Below are 14,091 nucleotides of genomic sequence, written 5' to 3' on the forward strand. Positions count from 1 at the left end.
TTATAATTTATGTCCTGCCTACTTCCAATCAGAGAACGTCTCAGACCACTGACACTGTTTAAACCCATTATTAACACTATTTACAATGGAGTGGTAATGATATGGATGAATCGAGAATAGAAAGATCTAAGGAGAAGCAGAGTGGATCTTACGATCGTTACTCTGAACCAGGGTGGGACATGACCCATGGGCTTCTGACCAGAGGGTGGGAGCTTCTCCACTTCCTCTTCCGCTATCTGGTGGCCAAACGCCGAGGGTCAGGGCTGGCTGGAGCTTGACCTCTGTTCCATGAGGGGGCGCTTGTAGAAAACGCCACAGTGTAACCCAGGAGGCAGACTGTATCTCGGACATTCTGCAGTGCCTGTGGCCCTAATTACCATCTCCCCCCAGTAGCATTATGAATTAAGGGTCACTTTTAGTTTTCCTCTGGAAACAGCCTGCATAATCTGGGTATGTTTGAAGCAAATGGCTGAGATGTTTATTCCTGGCGTCCGTGGCCTGGGGCTGCCTTTACAGTAGCCACTGTGGCGTGAGTGTTCGCTGCGTGCTGGGACCCGCCCCAGCTCCCGATGTAGTGCTCACCCGTCTGCTTTCTTCCTAGGAAACGCTTGGAGTTCGACAGCTGGAGGCCTTCTCAGCGTTTAGCTGAACCTGAGACGGAGGCTCTGCCTTCCCTTTGACCGGCCCCATCACATTCTCTCTTGTAATCCTCACCAACTGCAAGAGGGGCATTCCTAGCCCCATTTTTCAGATGGGGAAACTGAGGCTCAGGGATGGTGGCTTGGCCAAGGTTGGGACAGTCGCGTATCTGGGTAGTGTACCTTAGATGAGTGACTGACGTCAAGATCTCCTGTGCCAGTGGGGGTCCCATCGCTGCCACAGAAATGACGGGAGCTGGAGGTCTGGTTTGGAGTCCTAGTCAGTCGTGCTTCTGATTCTGTGTATCTTTGGGTCAATCAACCCCCTTCTCTGGGTCTCAGTTTCTCCCTCTGTAAAATGAGACACTGGGAAAGGCCTATGTCTCCTTTCTCTGTGGACATTCTGGGCGGCTCTGTGCCTGGATCCTCCCTGACCCTTGCAGGAACAATGACACTCCTGCCTCATCTTGTGTCTTGCAGAGGAAGCCTTGGTGGGCGAGGATCTCGTTGGGCGCTTTGCAGATCTGATCCAAAGTGGAAAATTCCAGCTTCATCTGGATTCCAAGATGTTCCCAGCAGACACATCCATCCGCTTCCTCCAAGGGGACCGCTTTGGCACCTCTCCCAGGACACAGTTTGGGTGCTTGGAAGGATTCCATCAAGTCTCGGCCACCAGCAACGCCAGTCAGGACCCACTGGGGTGTGGTAGGTTCCCCCTCTCTCCCTGGACCGCTGTTACTGAGCCGTGCGAGGTTGTGGGAAAGGCCACAGAGCTCTGATAGAGGTTATTCTGACATACAGAGTGGAGACTCATTCATTTATTTATTCAATGAAAGCTTTTCAATTGTCCAAATATACGCACAGGCATATAGTTACCGCCCACCAGGTAGTAGCTGAAACTAGAGGCAACATGACAGAGGAAGAGCCCCCATGTTTGAGGTTATCCTTCCTCTTAGTCCTGATGAGCTTGGACCCTGTGGCCTGGGCTGCACTGTCCTGGTGGAGAAGGCCGATGTCTACCCCGTGTGCTCCGTGACTTTTCCTAGTCTGGTTATGGCAACACGTCACTCACCACCGTCCCCAAATGGCCAGTGATCATCCCAGGACACGATGGTTCAGGGGAAGTGATCCCTGGTGGAGGTTTACTGGGCTGTTCTTGGCCTGACACATAAGCAGCCTTGGAAGCCATTCTCACTAGACTGCAGCTGCCGGTTCCCTGAATAGAAGCTGTGTGATTTGCTGCCATAACAAATCGCCACAAATGTAGTGGTTTAAAACAACACCCACTTATTATGCTATAGTTCTGTAGGCTTGAATTCTCACACAGGGTCTCACTGGGCTCACATCAAGGTGTCAGGAGGGCTGCATTCCTACCAGAGGCCCTGGGAGGGAATCAGTTTCCTGATTTTTCCAGCTTCTAGACGTTGCCCACATCTCTTGGCTTGTGCCTTCCTTTCTTCATCTTCAAAACTGGCAGTGTTGTAGCTCTCGGGCCGTTCTTCCGTAGTCACAGCTCCCTTGGATGCTGTCTGTCACTTCTGAGGACCTTATGATTGCACACAGCTGGGTAATCCAGGACACTCTCCCTATTTTAACGTCAGTTGACTAGCGACCTTAATTCCATCTGCAACCTTAGTTTCCCTTTGCCATGTGACCTAACATATCTACAGTTTCCAGGGATTAGGACATGGACCTCTTTGGGGGCCGTTGTTCCATCCATTACTGAAACTTCCAGGGCCTCATGGTGAGAAGTCATCCTCCCACATGTCATGAGACAGAGGCATTTTTATTGAGCTGAAGAGAGAGAGTATGTTTCTCAGTTATTTATTTTTCCACTATTCATGTTGGTTGCAACACAAAAGCTATAAGGCCTTTCCTCTTACGAAAGCCATGCCAAATTCTAAGCTCCACACTGGATTTCAGACGCAGGCAACTCTTAACACAGAAACCAGAGACACAACCACTTCTTGCTAATATTTACAAAGGATTTTGCAGTTTACAAAGCACCTTCACAAATACTTAACTCTCGCTATCGCCCCCGGTGGCAGGTCATCTCCCCATTTGACAGGTGAAGAGGGTGAGGCTCAGATGAAATGAGGTCATGTGTCTGTAGTGCCCAGAGCAGGGCTGACTCAAAGGAGGGACTCAGTTCTCTGTGGATGAGTTACCCCAGGTCCTCTAGGACCAGAGCTCCTTCCACCTCAATAGAGCTGCCCAAGCAAAGAAGATAAGAAGTAGAAGCAGGCCTGGATGGTGCCACCTGCCAGGGTGGGAGAAACAGGGTCACAGCAACGGAGGTGACTGCAACACCTGCCACTGTGTTCTCAGACGTGCCGTGAAGAGCCCTGGGCTCCGTTGCCAAAAGCTCACTGTGTGTGTGTGTGTGTGTGTGTGTGTGTGTGTGTGTGTGCGCGCGCACAAGCACGCGTGTATTGGGGGGAGGCTGCTTTTATAACCACCCCAGGCGGTGTTGGTGCGGGGGTCTGGGAGCCCCGCTTGCAGGGGCTCAGCCACCTCGGGTGCCCCCTCGGAGCGTGGAGCCAAGAGGCGGGACAGCAGGAGAGGGAGAGAGGGACTAGTCAAGCGCTGGGCCCCCATTTCCTGTGTGTAGAATAAAGGGGGCGGACTGGGAATCTGGTCCTAGGCTCCCTCTGGGGAACTTGGTTGATGGTTAGAGGACCGCTTCCTGTCTACCAGGACGGGTAGTGCGGCTCAGCTGGGAAGTGGGAGGGGAGGCTGAGCCAGGAGCACAGACAGACTTGCCTGACGGGTGTCAAGCAGTGGGGACCCAGGGAATCAGACCCCAGCCTCGGGGTGACCGGGCTTCAGAGAGAGTGGGAGTCACAGGGTGGGCCTGTGAATGAAAGGTTTGGCCAGGGCTGCACTTGCTGCAGATCAGGAGGTGGCCACCTTTTTCCGTAAAGGGCCAAAGCAAGTCTTTTAGCCTTTGCAGACCATTCTGTTTCTGCCTCGTGGACTCAGCTCGTCCATTGTGGGGAGAAAAACGTGGCTGTGTTCTAATAAAACTTCGCTTGCCAAACGGAAGGTGAGCTGAATTTGGCCTGAGGGCTGTAGTCTACCCATCCTAGCTCTACACAAACTTACATTCTGTTCTTCAACTGCGGCAGCTTTTTACCAAGTTACAGAGCATTGTTGATCACACCATTCAGCCCCACCGCTTACTCCAAAGGGTTAGAAAGGTCCAGAATGGAATTCACAAAAGCCGTACCAAAAGCCCTGGATTTTCTCCAGTGTCAATGATAACATCCATTCTCTATTGAATTTCTGCATTGCTCTGGTCCAGGATGTCAGGTATTTTTAATGTCATGGGATGGACGAAGCAGCTGGGGGGCATACAGTTAAGAGTGTTAGGAAACTGCTCTTGGGAGTCAGGTGGACCTGGGTTCGAGTCTTGGCTCCAGCACCTTCTTAGTGTGGCTTCTTGGGACACTGCCTATCTTCACTAGGCGTAATCTGGAAAACAGGGACAGTAGTACCTACTTCATGGGGATTGTGATTTGCAGAGCTGAATATAATCGATACAAAGCACATTGCTTCACACAAAGTGAAACTTCAGCAAATTGTTTTGTTGTTAATTGGCCGCATGAGATTTAAACTCAGCCCTGCTGTTTCCAAATTCTTTGTTCTGTCTGCTGATTCACAAGTCTTCCTTCTCAACAAGGGCTCTTGGTGAAATCACGCCCTCGGATTCTTATATCTATTCTTACTGGCTCTTTTTCCTTCTGAAGCACATCTGGAATACAGCTGTGAGGCTACAAGCAGAGCCTTGTCCTGTGGAGATAAGGCAGGGTTTCTGTGTGTCGTCTTGGGGGGGGGGGGCCAATCTGGATGGTCCCCTGGGGGAACAGTGATTCAGGGAGACCGGTGGGAATGTCCACCTCCCATGGCTCAGGCAGGCATGGCAGCCTTCATCTAGGCAGTGCCTACTGCAAGGGGTGGAGGCTTTGTTTGCACCTCCCATGCAGTCAGTTACGTTCACCCTCTTGCCTCACTGCCAGCCAGATGGCTTCCCCTCAGAGTTACCTGCTGGCAACCTTCATACCAGGTTGGTCCATTGAGGAGAATCCCAGAGAAATTGTCTGGATTTTCCATTTCCATTCTGAACGACATTCACTGTCACTCTTTCACTGCAAATTCTTATAATAGAGCTAGTTCTTTACGAATTTTTTCCTGAAGTAACATGTTATGTCTTGTTTCCTTCCTCCCTCCCTCCTTTCCTTCCTTCCTTCTTTCTATTCATGCATCTGTCCATGCATGCATCCATCCTTCCTTCCATCCATCCTCCCATCCATCTTGCCATCCATCCATCCATCCATCCATCCATCAATTCCATCCAAGCTTTCAAAATATAATTATGTGTCAAATACCATGTGACATACTCAGGGAAGCAAAAGTCATAGCTCCACTTTCAAGGAGCTCACAGTCTAGCTGAAGAGAGGTTAAGTGAAAAGACGGCTAAAATATCACGTGAAAAGCCTTTTGCTTCCCAGTCAGGGCAGTCAGGGACGGCTTGCTGGGGTAGTAAAGGCTGGCGTGAAGTTTAAAGGCGAGTTAGAATTGTCGCTTGGGCAAGAGCAGACAAGAAGTGGTTTGTGTGTGTGTGTGTGTGTGTGTGTGTGTGTACGTGTGTGTGCCCCCGTGTTGAGTTCACTAAAGTGATGAAGGACATTCCAGAAATGGAGATTAGTGCAAAAGCAGGGAGTTACGAAGTGCTGTGGCTTTATGGGGACAGTGCACATGGTTTGTGTGACTGGAGAATGGGGCCTGAGAGATAGGAGACGACCAGAGTGGGAGAGGCCTGGGGGCACAGCAAGGGGCTTGGTTTGGTGGGGTCACCAGGGGCGAATCTTAGGTTGGAGAGTGACGGGGCCAGGGGTGGGGTTGAGCAAAGCAGGCTAAGGAGTGAAGGACAGTTATGCTTCCTCAGATATTTTTCTTCAGCAGAAACACGGCTGCTGTTGTTTGGGGACTTTGGGAATGGGTTGGCTGGAGGGATGGCATAACCCCAAAGCTTTGTGAAACTTGCAAACTCAAATTGGCCAAATCGCCTCATTTTACGGAAGAGGGAACTGAGGCCCCAGGGATTTTTCCAGTGATTTCCATGAAGGGATTTAACTGAGGGATAGGCATTCAGTTGTTGCGGTGGACTCAGGGTCTCTGGGAGGACCCACCTGCTGGGGAAGGAGGCAATGGAGCCTCACCGTGATGTTCACAAAGGTTCCTTTGGGTGCAAAAGACTCTTGACATCAGACATGGAAAGAAACAGAACGCAGATTGCTTGCGCGTGGCCGAGAGGCCTGAAACGTATGGCAGCAAAAATTCCCAGCTCTCTTTTTTCTGTCCCTTCACCTGCACCCTGGGTTCAGAGGCAGCAACTCAGGCTGGCTTAAAAGGTTTTGTTTTCCTTTAGCAATGAACTTGGAGACTACTTGAAAAAATAGCCACAGTACTGAGGTAAAAATACTAGAGATGATCAACAATGTGACTCATAGAAGTAACGAAACCCCGCTCTCTGAGCGAGGATGTGCATGGCACAGGGCAGGCCGGAAAACACACCACTCAGTTTCCAGGATGTGCCTGGAGTTTCTGATTTACGCAGAAACACCACACACATATGCACACTCAAGAGAGTAGCTCTCAGATCCACGCTGGCTCCGTTCGAGCACATCCTACACGTTTGTGCTCACTTCTTCGTCAAAGGAAGGTGGTTGAATTGGTGTGTGGAGAAAAGGCTTTGGTCTGGCGAGAATGGGGCTTGAATCCCACCCCTATCATCTAGCCGCCTGGTTGACCTTGCCTTTGAACACCAGTTTTCTCCAGGCTAGAATGACGCTGATAGCTTTCCCATAATGTGGTAACATTGTAATACCTGGCACTGTGCTTGGCGCGTTCTATAATTTTACTTCCTCCCCGCCCTTTTCAGAAAAGCGTGCTGGGGGCGTCATGCACGAACGTCCTGAGTCTCAGCTTTCTCATCTGTGAAATGCGGGTAGAACACTAACTCCTGGGTATGCTGTAGTGAGGTACATGCGGTACATAGAGGAGTGCCAGGCACAAAGACAGCGCTCGCAAGAGTGGGCACGCTTTTGGCTCCCACCCTTACTGGGTAACAGCTCACTTCTTCTAGAAGTTATTTGGCAAAATCTCCAGAACACAACCCTGAATCAAGAAAAAAGACAAAATAGAACCTCCTTCTGCCATCCCCTTCTCTGAGCTGTCAGAATCCGTGTGGCCAAGTTCACGCACTCGCCTCAGAGCAGAGCTCTTGGACGCCAACTTAGAACCCTTATGTGACATGCATCTGTCCAGTTTGGGTTTCTAGTTTCTCAGCTCGTATTATATTGGAGGAAGCAAATTAGGAAGGGTTGGGAGTGTTAGAATCAGAGAGACAGAAAGCACTGAGACTCTGCTGATTGACAGGGGGCACAGGGAGGAGACGAATGACGTGAATGCGGCATCCAGGGTGCAAGATGTGAGTAGGTCCTCACTCTCAGGGTCACACTTCGTGTTTCTGAGTAAATCAGACTCAACAAGCCACCTGTGAGGGCCTCTGTCAATCCTGTGCCCCGGGCGTCTCACTCACCTCCCGGTAGTCCCAGGTCTGAGCTATGCCATCGCTGACTGACCAAGCGGGAGAGGCCACATTCAGGTGAGACAGTGCTGAATTGTTGAAATCACCCCACAGAGCGAGGGCACCCTGTTTGGACAGAGTAGGTGTGAGATTGGCTGCCAGGAATGACTCCCTCAAGTCTAGAACGAATTACCATGTGTTGAGCACCTGGGAGTCTGGCATTATGATATGTGCTTTCTGTACATCATCACTACACTCCAACGGGATAGTATTATTAATCCTTATTTTACAGAGCAGAAAATGGAGCCTCAGGGAAGTCCAGAGGCGTTTAGGTAGAGTGGGGAGGGGGATTTTACCCGATCTGTCTGACCCCGAAGTTTGCACCCACCACTGTGTTCTCCCGTGTTCCCATGGCAACCTATGGATGGACGCTCATCTTTCCAGATGTTCTCACCTGCATCCCGTGACAACCTTCTCTTTGTCTACTAAGCTCTAGCTCAGTAGCTGGCTTTTATCTTTCCATTCCTTGAATAATCCAGACTCATTCCTGCCTCAGGATTTTCGCACTTGCTGTTCTCTCTGCACAGAATTCTCTTCTGCATCTTTGCCTAGGGCACTCCTCACCCACCCACCGGGTCTCACGTGTCCCCTCTCAGAGGGGCCTTCCTCACTGCCGTGCCCTCCGCTCCTGCTTCATGTCACTCAACTCTGACATTCCTGTTGGACAGCCTCTCATCCTACCAGCCCGTCAGCTCCTGGAGAGCAGGAACTTTGTCGACCCTCTTCACGGCTTATCCCCTACTCCTAGAGCCTGACGCACAGCAGATTCTCAGTGGGCAATTTGTTAAATGAACGAGCTCTTGTCTGATTTTGGAATTTCACAGACCCTGTGTGTTCTGAGGTTGTAACTATAAAGCCAGTGTCTTGTTCTTTAACCTCATTGCTCTGTTTATCTTTTGTAGTTAAGTGTCCTGAAGGAAGCTATTTTCAGGACGAGCGGTGTATCCCCTGCCCTGCTGGATTCTACCAAGAGCAGGCAGGTAGCCTGGCCTGCGTCCCTTGTCCCGTGGGCAGAACGACCGTTTCCGTTGGAGCTTTCAGCCAGACTCACTGTAAGTTCTAAAGGGTCCTGCTTCGAACGAGAAACCCTACAGTGTCATGGGGACACTGCAGGACACCTCGACCTCGTCACTACTGACATTTTGAGACAGATAATTCTTCGTTTTGGAGCGCTGTCCCTTGCACGATAGGATGTTTATTTACCAGCGTCACTGCTCCTTACCTATTAGATGCCAGTAGAACCACCCGTGCACACCAAGTTGTGACAACCAAACTGTCTCCAGACAATGCCAGATGTCTCCTAGATGGGGGCAAAATTGCCCACCCTTGAGAACCATTGGATACAGATCGTAATCCAAAGGGTACCACCTTTGAATGCCTATGCTCTGTCAGGAGCTAGGCCAGACATTTTACCCGTGTCGCTTCATTCAATCCTCCCAACTCCCCTTCTAGGTAAACATTATGAGCCCAACTTTCACGTATAAAACGGCTAAGGCTCACGGAAGAAATTTAGCTAAAGGCGCTCAGCTAGAAAGTGACATAGCTGGCCTTTGATCTTGGCATTGTCTGATTCTGAAAGTTCTGATTTTTGTAAGTCAGTGTTATCAGATTAAGAAGTGGAAGGTGTTTTCCACCTACGATCATTACCACTGTGTTAACTCATATTCCCTTTCTGGCCCCATGAATCTGTCAGGACTCTGTGTACCGGTGGCCTTCCTGTATGTCATGTGATTTCACTTGGCCTATTTACTTAACAGTCAACTGAGGAGTGTTGGGTTTTCCCTAGCAGGGGCCCATAACTTGCCTTGTCGCAAATCTTTTCATGTTAGTCTGAAATGGTGTCAACAAGAGGCATTGCTTAAAATCAGAGTAGTGTTTAGAATTGTAAAATAATCAAAAGAGATCAAGTCACCTTCTGTGGTAGAGGCAGTTTCCTTGGTCAGGAGAGCAGTGGAAATAGGGCGGTATTTCCAAGAAAGTAAATAGAGGAATTTCCTAGGCCGGAAGTCTGACATTCCTTCTGGAGGAGAAACTCTTCCCCAGGAACTCAGAGTGTCCTTGACACCCGGGCGTCCCGCTCAGTTTGCACACGTTGGCTCCAGACACTGTGGTTTGGGATGACATGAAGTGTGGTCACACGGCCCGAGGAATCCTTTCTTAAAAGGAGTTCCCAGCAGTGCACTGATCTTTGTCTGTGGAGCGGGTGCTGCCTACATGGCAGGGAGCAGAGGGGGAGGCGGAGGCTCGCCACCCCCCAAACCCGTCTCCATCCCCACGCTCCCTCCTGCTGGCACTGGGACCTCGGCCAAGTCACCTTCCTTCTCTGAATGTCAACTTCCGGAAATGGAGATAAAGACCAAGTACATATTTCTTATTATAAGTCACAGTAGCAAAGCCTGGGGCAGGTCGGAGGCTTGTATTATATGTCAGACACTGAGCAAGGTACTGGAATAAAATAGGGAGCAAAGCCAGATGAGGTCCCTGCCTGCTTGGGAGGGAGTCAGGCAGCTGCGAACCGTTCCCTCCCGCAGACAAATGGAAATGATAACTGCTCCCGGCTCTGAGCAGAGGCATGGGTCAAGAGGAGAGTGTGTAACACTCGGGCGTCAAGGGGTCTGGGGGCTTCCCGGAGGACATGAGGACCGGCCGGTGAAGAGTTAACTCCTTGCCGACTGGGGAGAAGGGTGCACCAGGAGAGGAACCGGGCGGGGGGAGGGGGCAGAACCTGAGTCCCAGCAAATGGTATCAGAGCAGGCGGTGCGTTCCAGGCCGACTGTGGACACACAGGAGCACGTGCAGGGTCAGATGGGCGGGGCCAGGTCACAGCGGCCTTAGTGGCCCAAAGATGAGCCCAGACTTTGTCTTTTGGTTGGGGTGGGGACACTGACAAGTCTAAAGCTGGGGGATGTCTGGCTCCGACGTGCGACTTGGACGCCTGATCAAGGACTGGGAGCCTGGAGTCCGGCAGGGAGGGGACCCCAGAGACAGAGCACTGAGAGCTGTATCCATCTTTGGTTCCAGGTGTCACTGGCTGTCAGAAGAATGAGGCAGGCCTGCGGTGTGACCAGGACGGCCAGTACCGAGCCAGCCAGAGGGATGGGGCCAGCGGGAAGGCCTTCTGCGTGGACGGCGAGGGGCAGAGGCTGCCGTGGTCAGAGACAGAGGCCCCGCTGATGGGCGCCCAGTGTCTGAGTACGTGCAGGCCGTTAAGTCAGCCACTCCTGGGGACAGGGCGTGTTATCCCAAGGGCTTTCTAGAAGGGGAGAGACATGTGAGATGCAGTTTCCCCAACCTTTCATTTCGAAAACTTTTAACCTATGTAGGAGTTGAAAGAATAGTAGGAAGAACAAATACCCGTCACCCAGATCCAAAAATTGTTATTGTTTTGCTCTTTCTCTCTCTCTCTTTTAATCATTGGAAAGTATATTTCAGACATCATGAAACCTCACCCCTAAATACTTCAGTATCATGAGAAATGAATTTAAAAATCATTCGTCTGCTGAGGTTTCCTTTCTTGTGGGCAGCTTGCCTCCGAAAAGCTGGTCAGCATTTCTCCCTCAGTGGGATGTTGGGGGAAGACCCGAGTGCCAGTCCTTCTTCCATGTTACTTGCTGGGTTACCCAGTGCAAATCGCTCAACTTCTCTGATGCTCATCACCCCAGAAGCCTCCTGCTCGCCTCCTGAGACACCGTGAGGGTCAATATTATCCTATGAAGATGCCAAACATTGAGCCCAGCTCTTCAATGAGATAATGGGTGTGAAAGAACTGACAGGAGTCCTATAATCCTAGGTGATGGGAGTGGGGCCAGAACTAGCTTAATCCCAATGGTGCCCTTTACTGGTCGTGCAGTGCTGGGCAAGTCGCTTACACTCAACAGTTTCCCCATCTGTAAAATGGGATTGTTAATGCCTTAGCGAAGCGTTAATGAATGCCAAGGATGTGTGTGTGTGTGTGTGTGTGTGTGTGTGTGTGTGTGTGTGTCTGTCCATGGATAAATTGCAAATCCAGCGAAAATCTTTATTATTATTTGCCAGTATCCCTCCTCTTGGGCAGAAATAGCAATTGGGGAGTTAGAGCTGGAAGTGCTTTAAGAGATCAGTTAGGCAGATCTTTGTTATCCTTTACAAACGAGGGAGAGGACGTCCTCAGAGGGAAAGCAACTTGCCCGAGGACCATGGTGATTACTGGCCATTCTGGGGGCTTGCATCTTAACTCTGGCCCTCTGCATCCGTACCGCTGGCTTGGCTGTGCAGATTATAATGCGCACTTTGTAAAGCATTTCCTGGCTTGTTCTGCCCTGTGTGCATCTGGAGCAGAAAGGCCAGTTTAATCAGTGGCACCAGGAACGTTTATGAGGAGCAGCTCAGCTTTGCCAACTTTGACGACGCCTCCCTGAAGTGCAGGTTTATGAATAGCCTCCAGGTTGGTCCTCAGCATCTTGGCTTCGTATGCAAAGCTTGGAGCTTAGATTTCCCTTTCTGGATATGCAGGAGGATTTCCCTGTTAAGAAGCTGGGCCCCCACTGGGATGGCAACACGCTGTCTCAGAATCCTTTCAACTGGACTTTGAGATCTTTCTCTTTGGGCGTGGAATTGAAGTCTCATTGTAGAGGTTTTTGTCCCCTAGAAAAGGCGAAGCGCGTAGAGGTCAGCTGTATAGTTCCCCGAACAGGTATCCGCCAGCGAGGGCGGTGCCCCTTCCGCATCCCGACACCACCTCCCTTTGCCCGACCTGGGTCCTCAGACACGTGGATCACTGCTGTAGCCTCCTAATTCATCTCTCTGCTCCAGCCTTGCCTCCATCCAATGACTTTCCCACGGTGCTTCAGAGCAGTTAAGAGGCAATTCTACTTATACAATTCCCCTTAAAACTCTTCGGTGGCTCTGTGGTGCTCCAGGATACAGTAAAATTGCACCACCTCAGCACCCTCTCTGGACTCTAGCCTCATTAGACCACATGTTCCTTTGGGGCTAGACCTGTATCTTTCTTTTTGTTCTATTCGGAGGGTAGCTGGCGCTTGTCGACACAATGAATGAATGGCTCTAATTATCTGGGCTTCTTCGGAACTATTTCCTAAAGGTCATCAGGGAAAGGGATTCTCCCACCACCTGAATTCCTGCAGCCAGACTGACAAGCCCCGACACCGAGGCGGGGTGTCCTTGCAGGGGGCAGAGGGACCCAGCGTTTTCCTGAGTTGTTGCCGGGTACAGGGTACTCCATGCTGCTCTGTTTATTCCTCACACCAGGCAGCTGAGACTCTCAGAGGTTGAGACATGCCCGGGACACAGAGCTGGTGAGGGCGGTGGCATCAGGACTGGCTGACTCCAGAGCTAGTGCTCCTTCCCCACTGCCAGCTGCCTCCTCACCTTATATCTCTCTGCTGCAACTTCAGCGTGGCCCCCTTGATCTTTTTGACATTGCCTGTGGTAAACCCTTTGTTTAGACCTTGGCCGATGGAAATATTTCAAGCTCATCTTCCCTTTAACTCTAGATCCAGTTTTCTACTTCTGCCCTTTGTTGGTCCACACCAAAGACTTCATACTCCGTGTCAAGTGCTCAAACAGAGGAATACGCCTACCATTGGAATTACACCATCTTCATAATGTTCTGCCCTGGTTTCCTGGTGTTGTAATGATTTTAGCAGTCATCCATCCATCCTTCCATCCTTCCATCCATCCATCCATCCATCCATCCATCCATCCATCCATCCACCCATCCATCCATCCAATAAGTAGAAAACTAGTATATATCTGTCACTATCCTAGCTGGCGGGTGTTCAAATATCATCAGAACATTATCCTTGTCTTGGAAAGAGACAGGCACATAAATAGCCACGGTACACTGTGCGGAATCATGATCAAACAGGGTGATGTGCTCTGATGCTGACCCTTTATACTTTCCCCAAAACATTTGTAAATATCTGTTATGTATGTAAATTTGTAAATATCTGTAAGACATGTGGCAGATTACACCAACAGAACGTATAAATCTGCACGCTAACTTAATATTCCATGGAATCATTGGTAGCTCAGTTCATAAATTGTTTCTGTTCTGTTTGTCAATGAGCTTCTTCACGGAACTCTGAAATGTCAGGACCTCCATCACCAAGGTGTCCCTTATGTGAAAACCAGCAGATTCTCTAACTGAAGTGCTAAACTTACAGCATTTATGGCTCCTGAGAAGATTTTAATTGGAAACTGAAAAATGTTTCAAATTTTATTTAGTCTCCTGCAATGCTGTAAGCTGCTGGTCCATACCAACCAAGCCTTAGGGACACTGGCTGCGTATAACGTGGTGTTTGCTGGACTGGAGCTTCTGGCCCCTATAAATAAGATAACAAGGAGTGTAAAAAATAAAAAGGAGAGGAGGAGGTGAGAGCGAAGGGACTGAGTATGGGCTGAGCACATGAACTTGGCAACTTCAATGATCAATGAAGGACCACTTTGTAAAATTAGAAATTGTTTTTTAACATCTTTATTGGAGTATAATTGCTTTACAGTGTTGTGTTAGTTTCTGCTGTATCACAAAGTGAATCAGTTATACGTATACATATATCCCCATATCCCCTCCCTCTTGTGTCTCCCTCCCACCCTCCCTATCCCACCCCTCTAGGTGGTCACAAAGCACCGAGCTGATCTCCCTGTGCTATGCGGCTGCTTCCCACTAGCTATCTATTTTACATTTGGTAGTATATATATGTCCACGCCACTCTCTCACTTCATCCCAGCTTAACGTTCCCCCTCCCCATGTCCTCAAGTCCATTCCCTACATCTGCGTCTTTATTCCTGTCCTGCCCCTAG

At 50.0% G+C, this 14,091-nt stretch overlaps 1 protein-coding gene across 2 annotated transcripts in view; it reads left to right on the forward strand.

The window, feature by feature from the left end:
- TG (thyroglobulin) overlaps positions 1–14,091 on the forward strand; it is a 243,619-nt gene that overhangs the window by 40,180 nt on the left and 189,348 nt on the right. For both annotated transcript variants that reach the window (XM_068525942.1, XM_068525943.1), the window contains 3 exons: positions 1,119–1,343; positions 8,193–8,342; positions 10,312–10,482. In XM_068525942.1, coding sequence (XP_068382043.1) covers positions 1,119–1,343; positions 8,193–8,342; positions 10,312–10,482 — 546 coding nt within the window. The remainder of the gene's footprint in view (positions 1–1,118; positions 1,344–8,192; positions 8,343–10,311; positions 10,483–14,091) is intronic.

Source organism: Eschrichtius robustus, chromosome 17 (assembly GCF_028021215.1).
Source record: "Eschrichtius robustus isolate mEscRob2 chromosome 17, mEscRob2.pri, whole genome shotgun sequence".
Lineage (NCBI taxonomy): Eukaryota > Metazoa > Chordata > Mammalia > Artiodactyla > Eschrichtiidae > Eschrichtius > Eschrichtius robustus.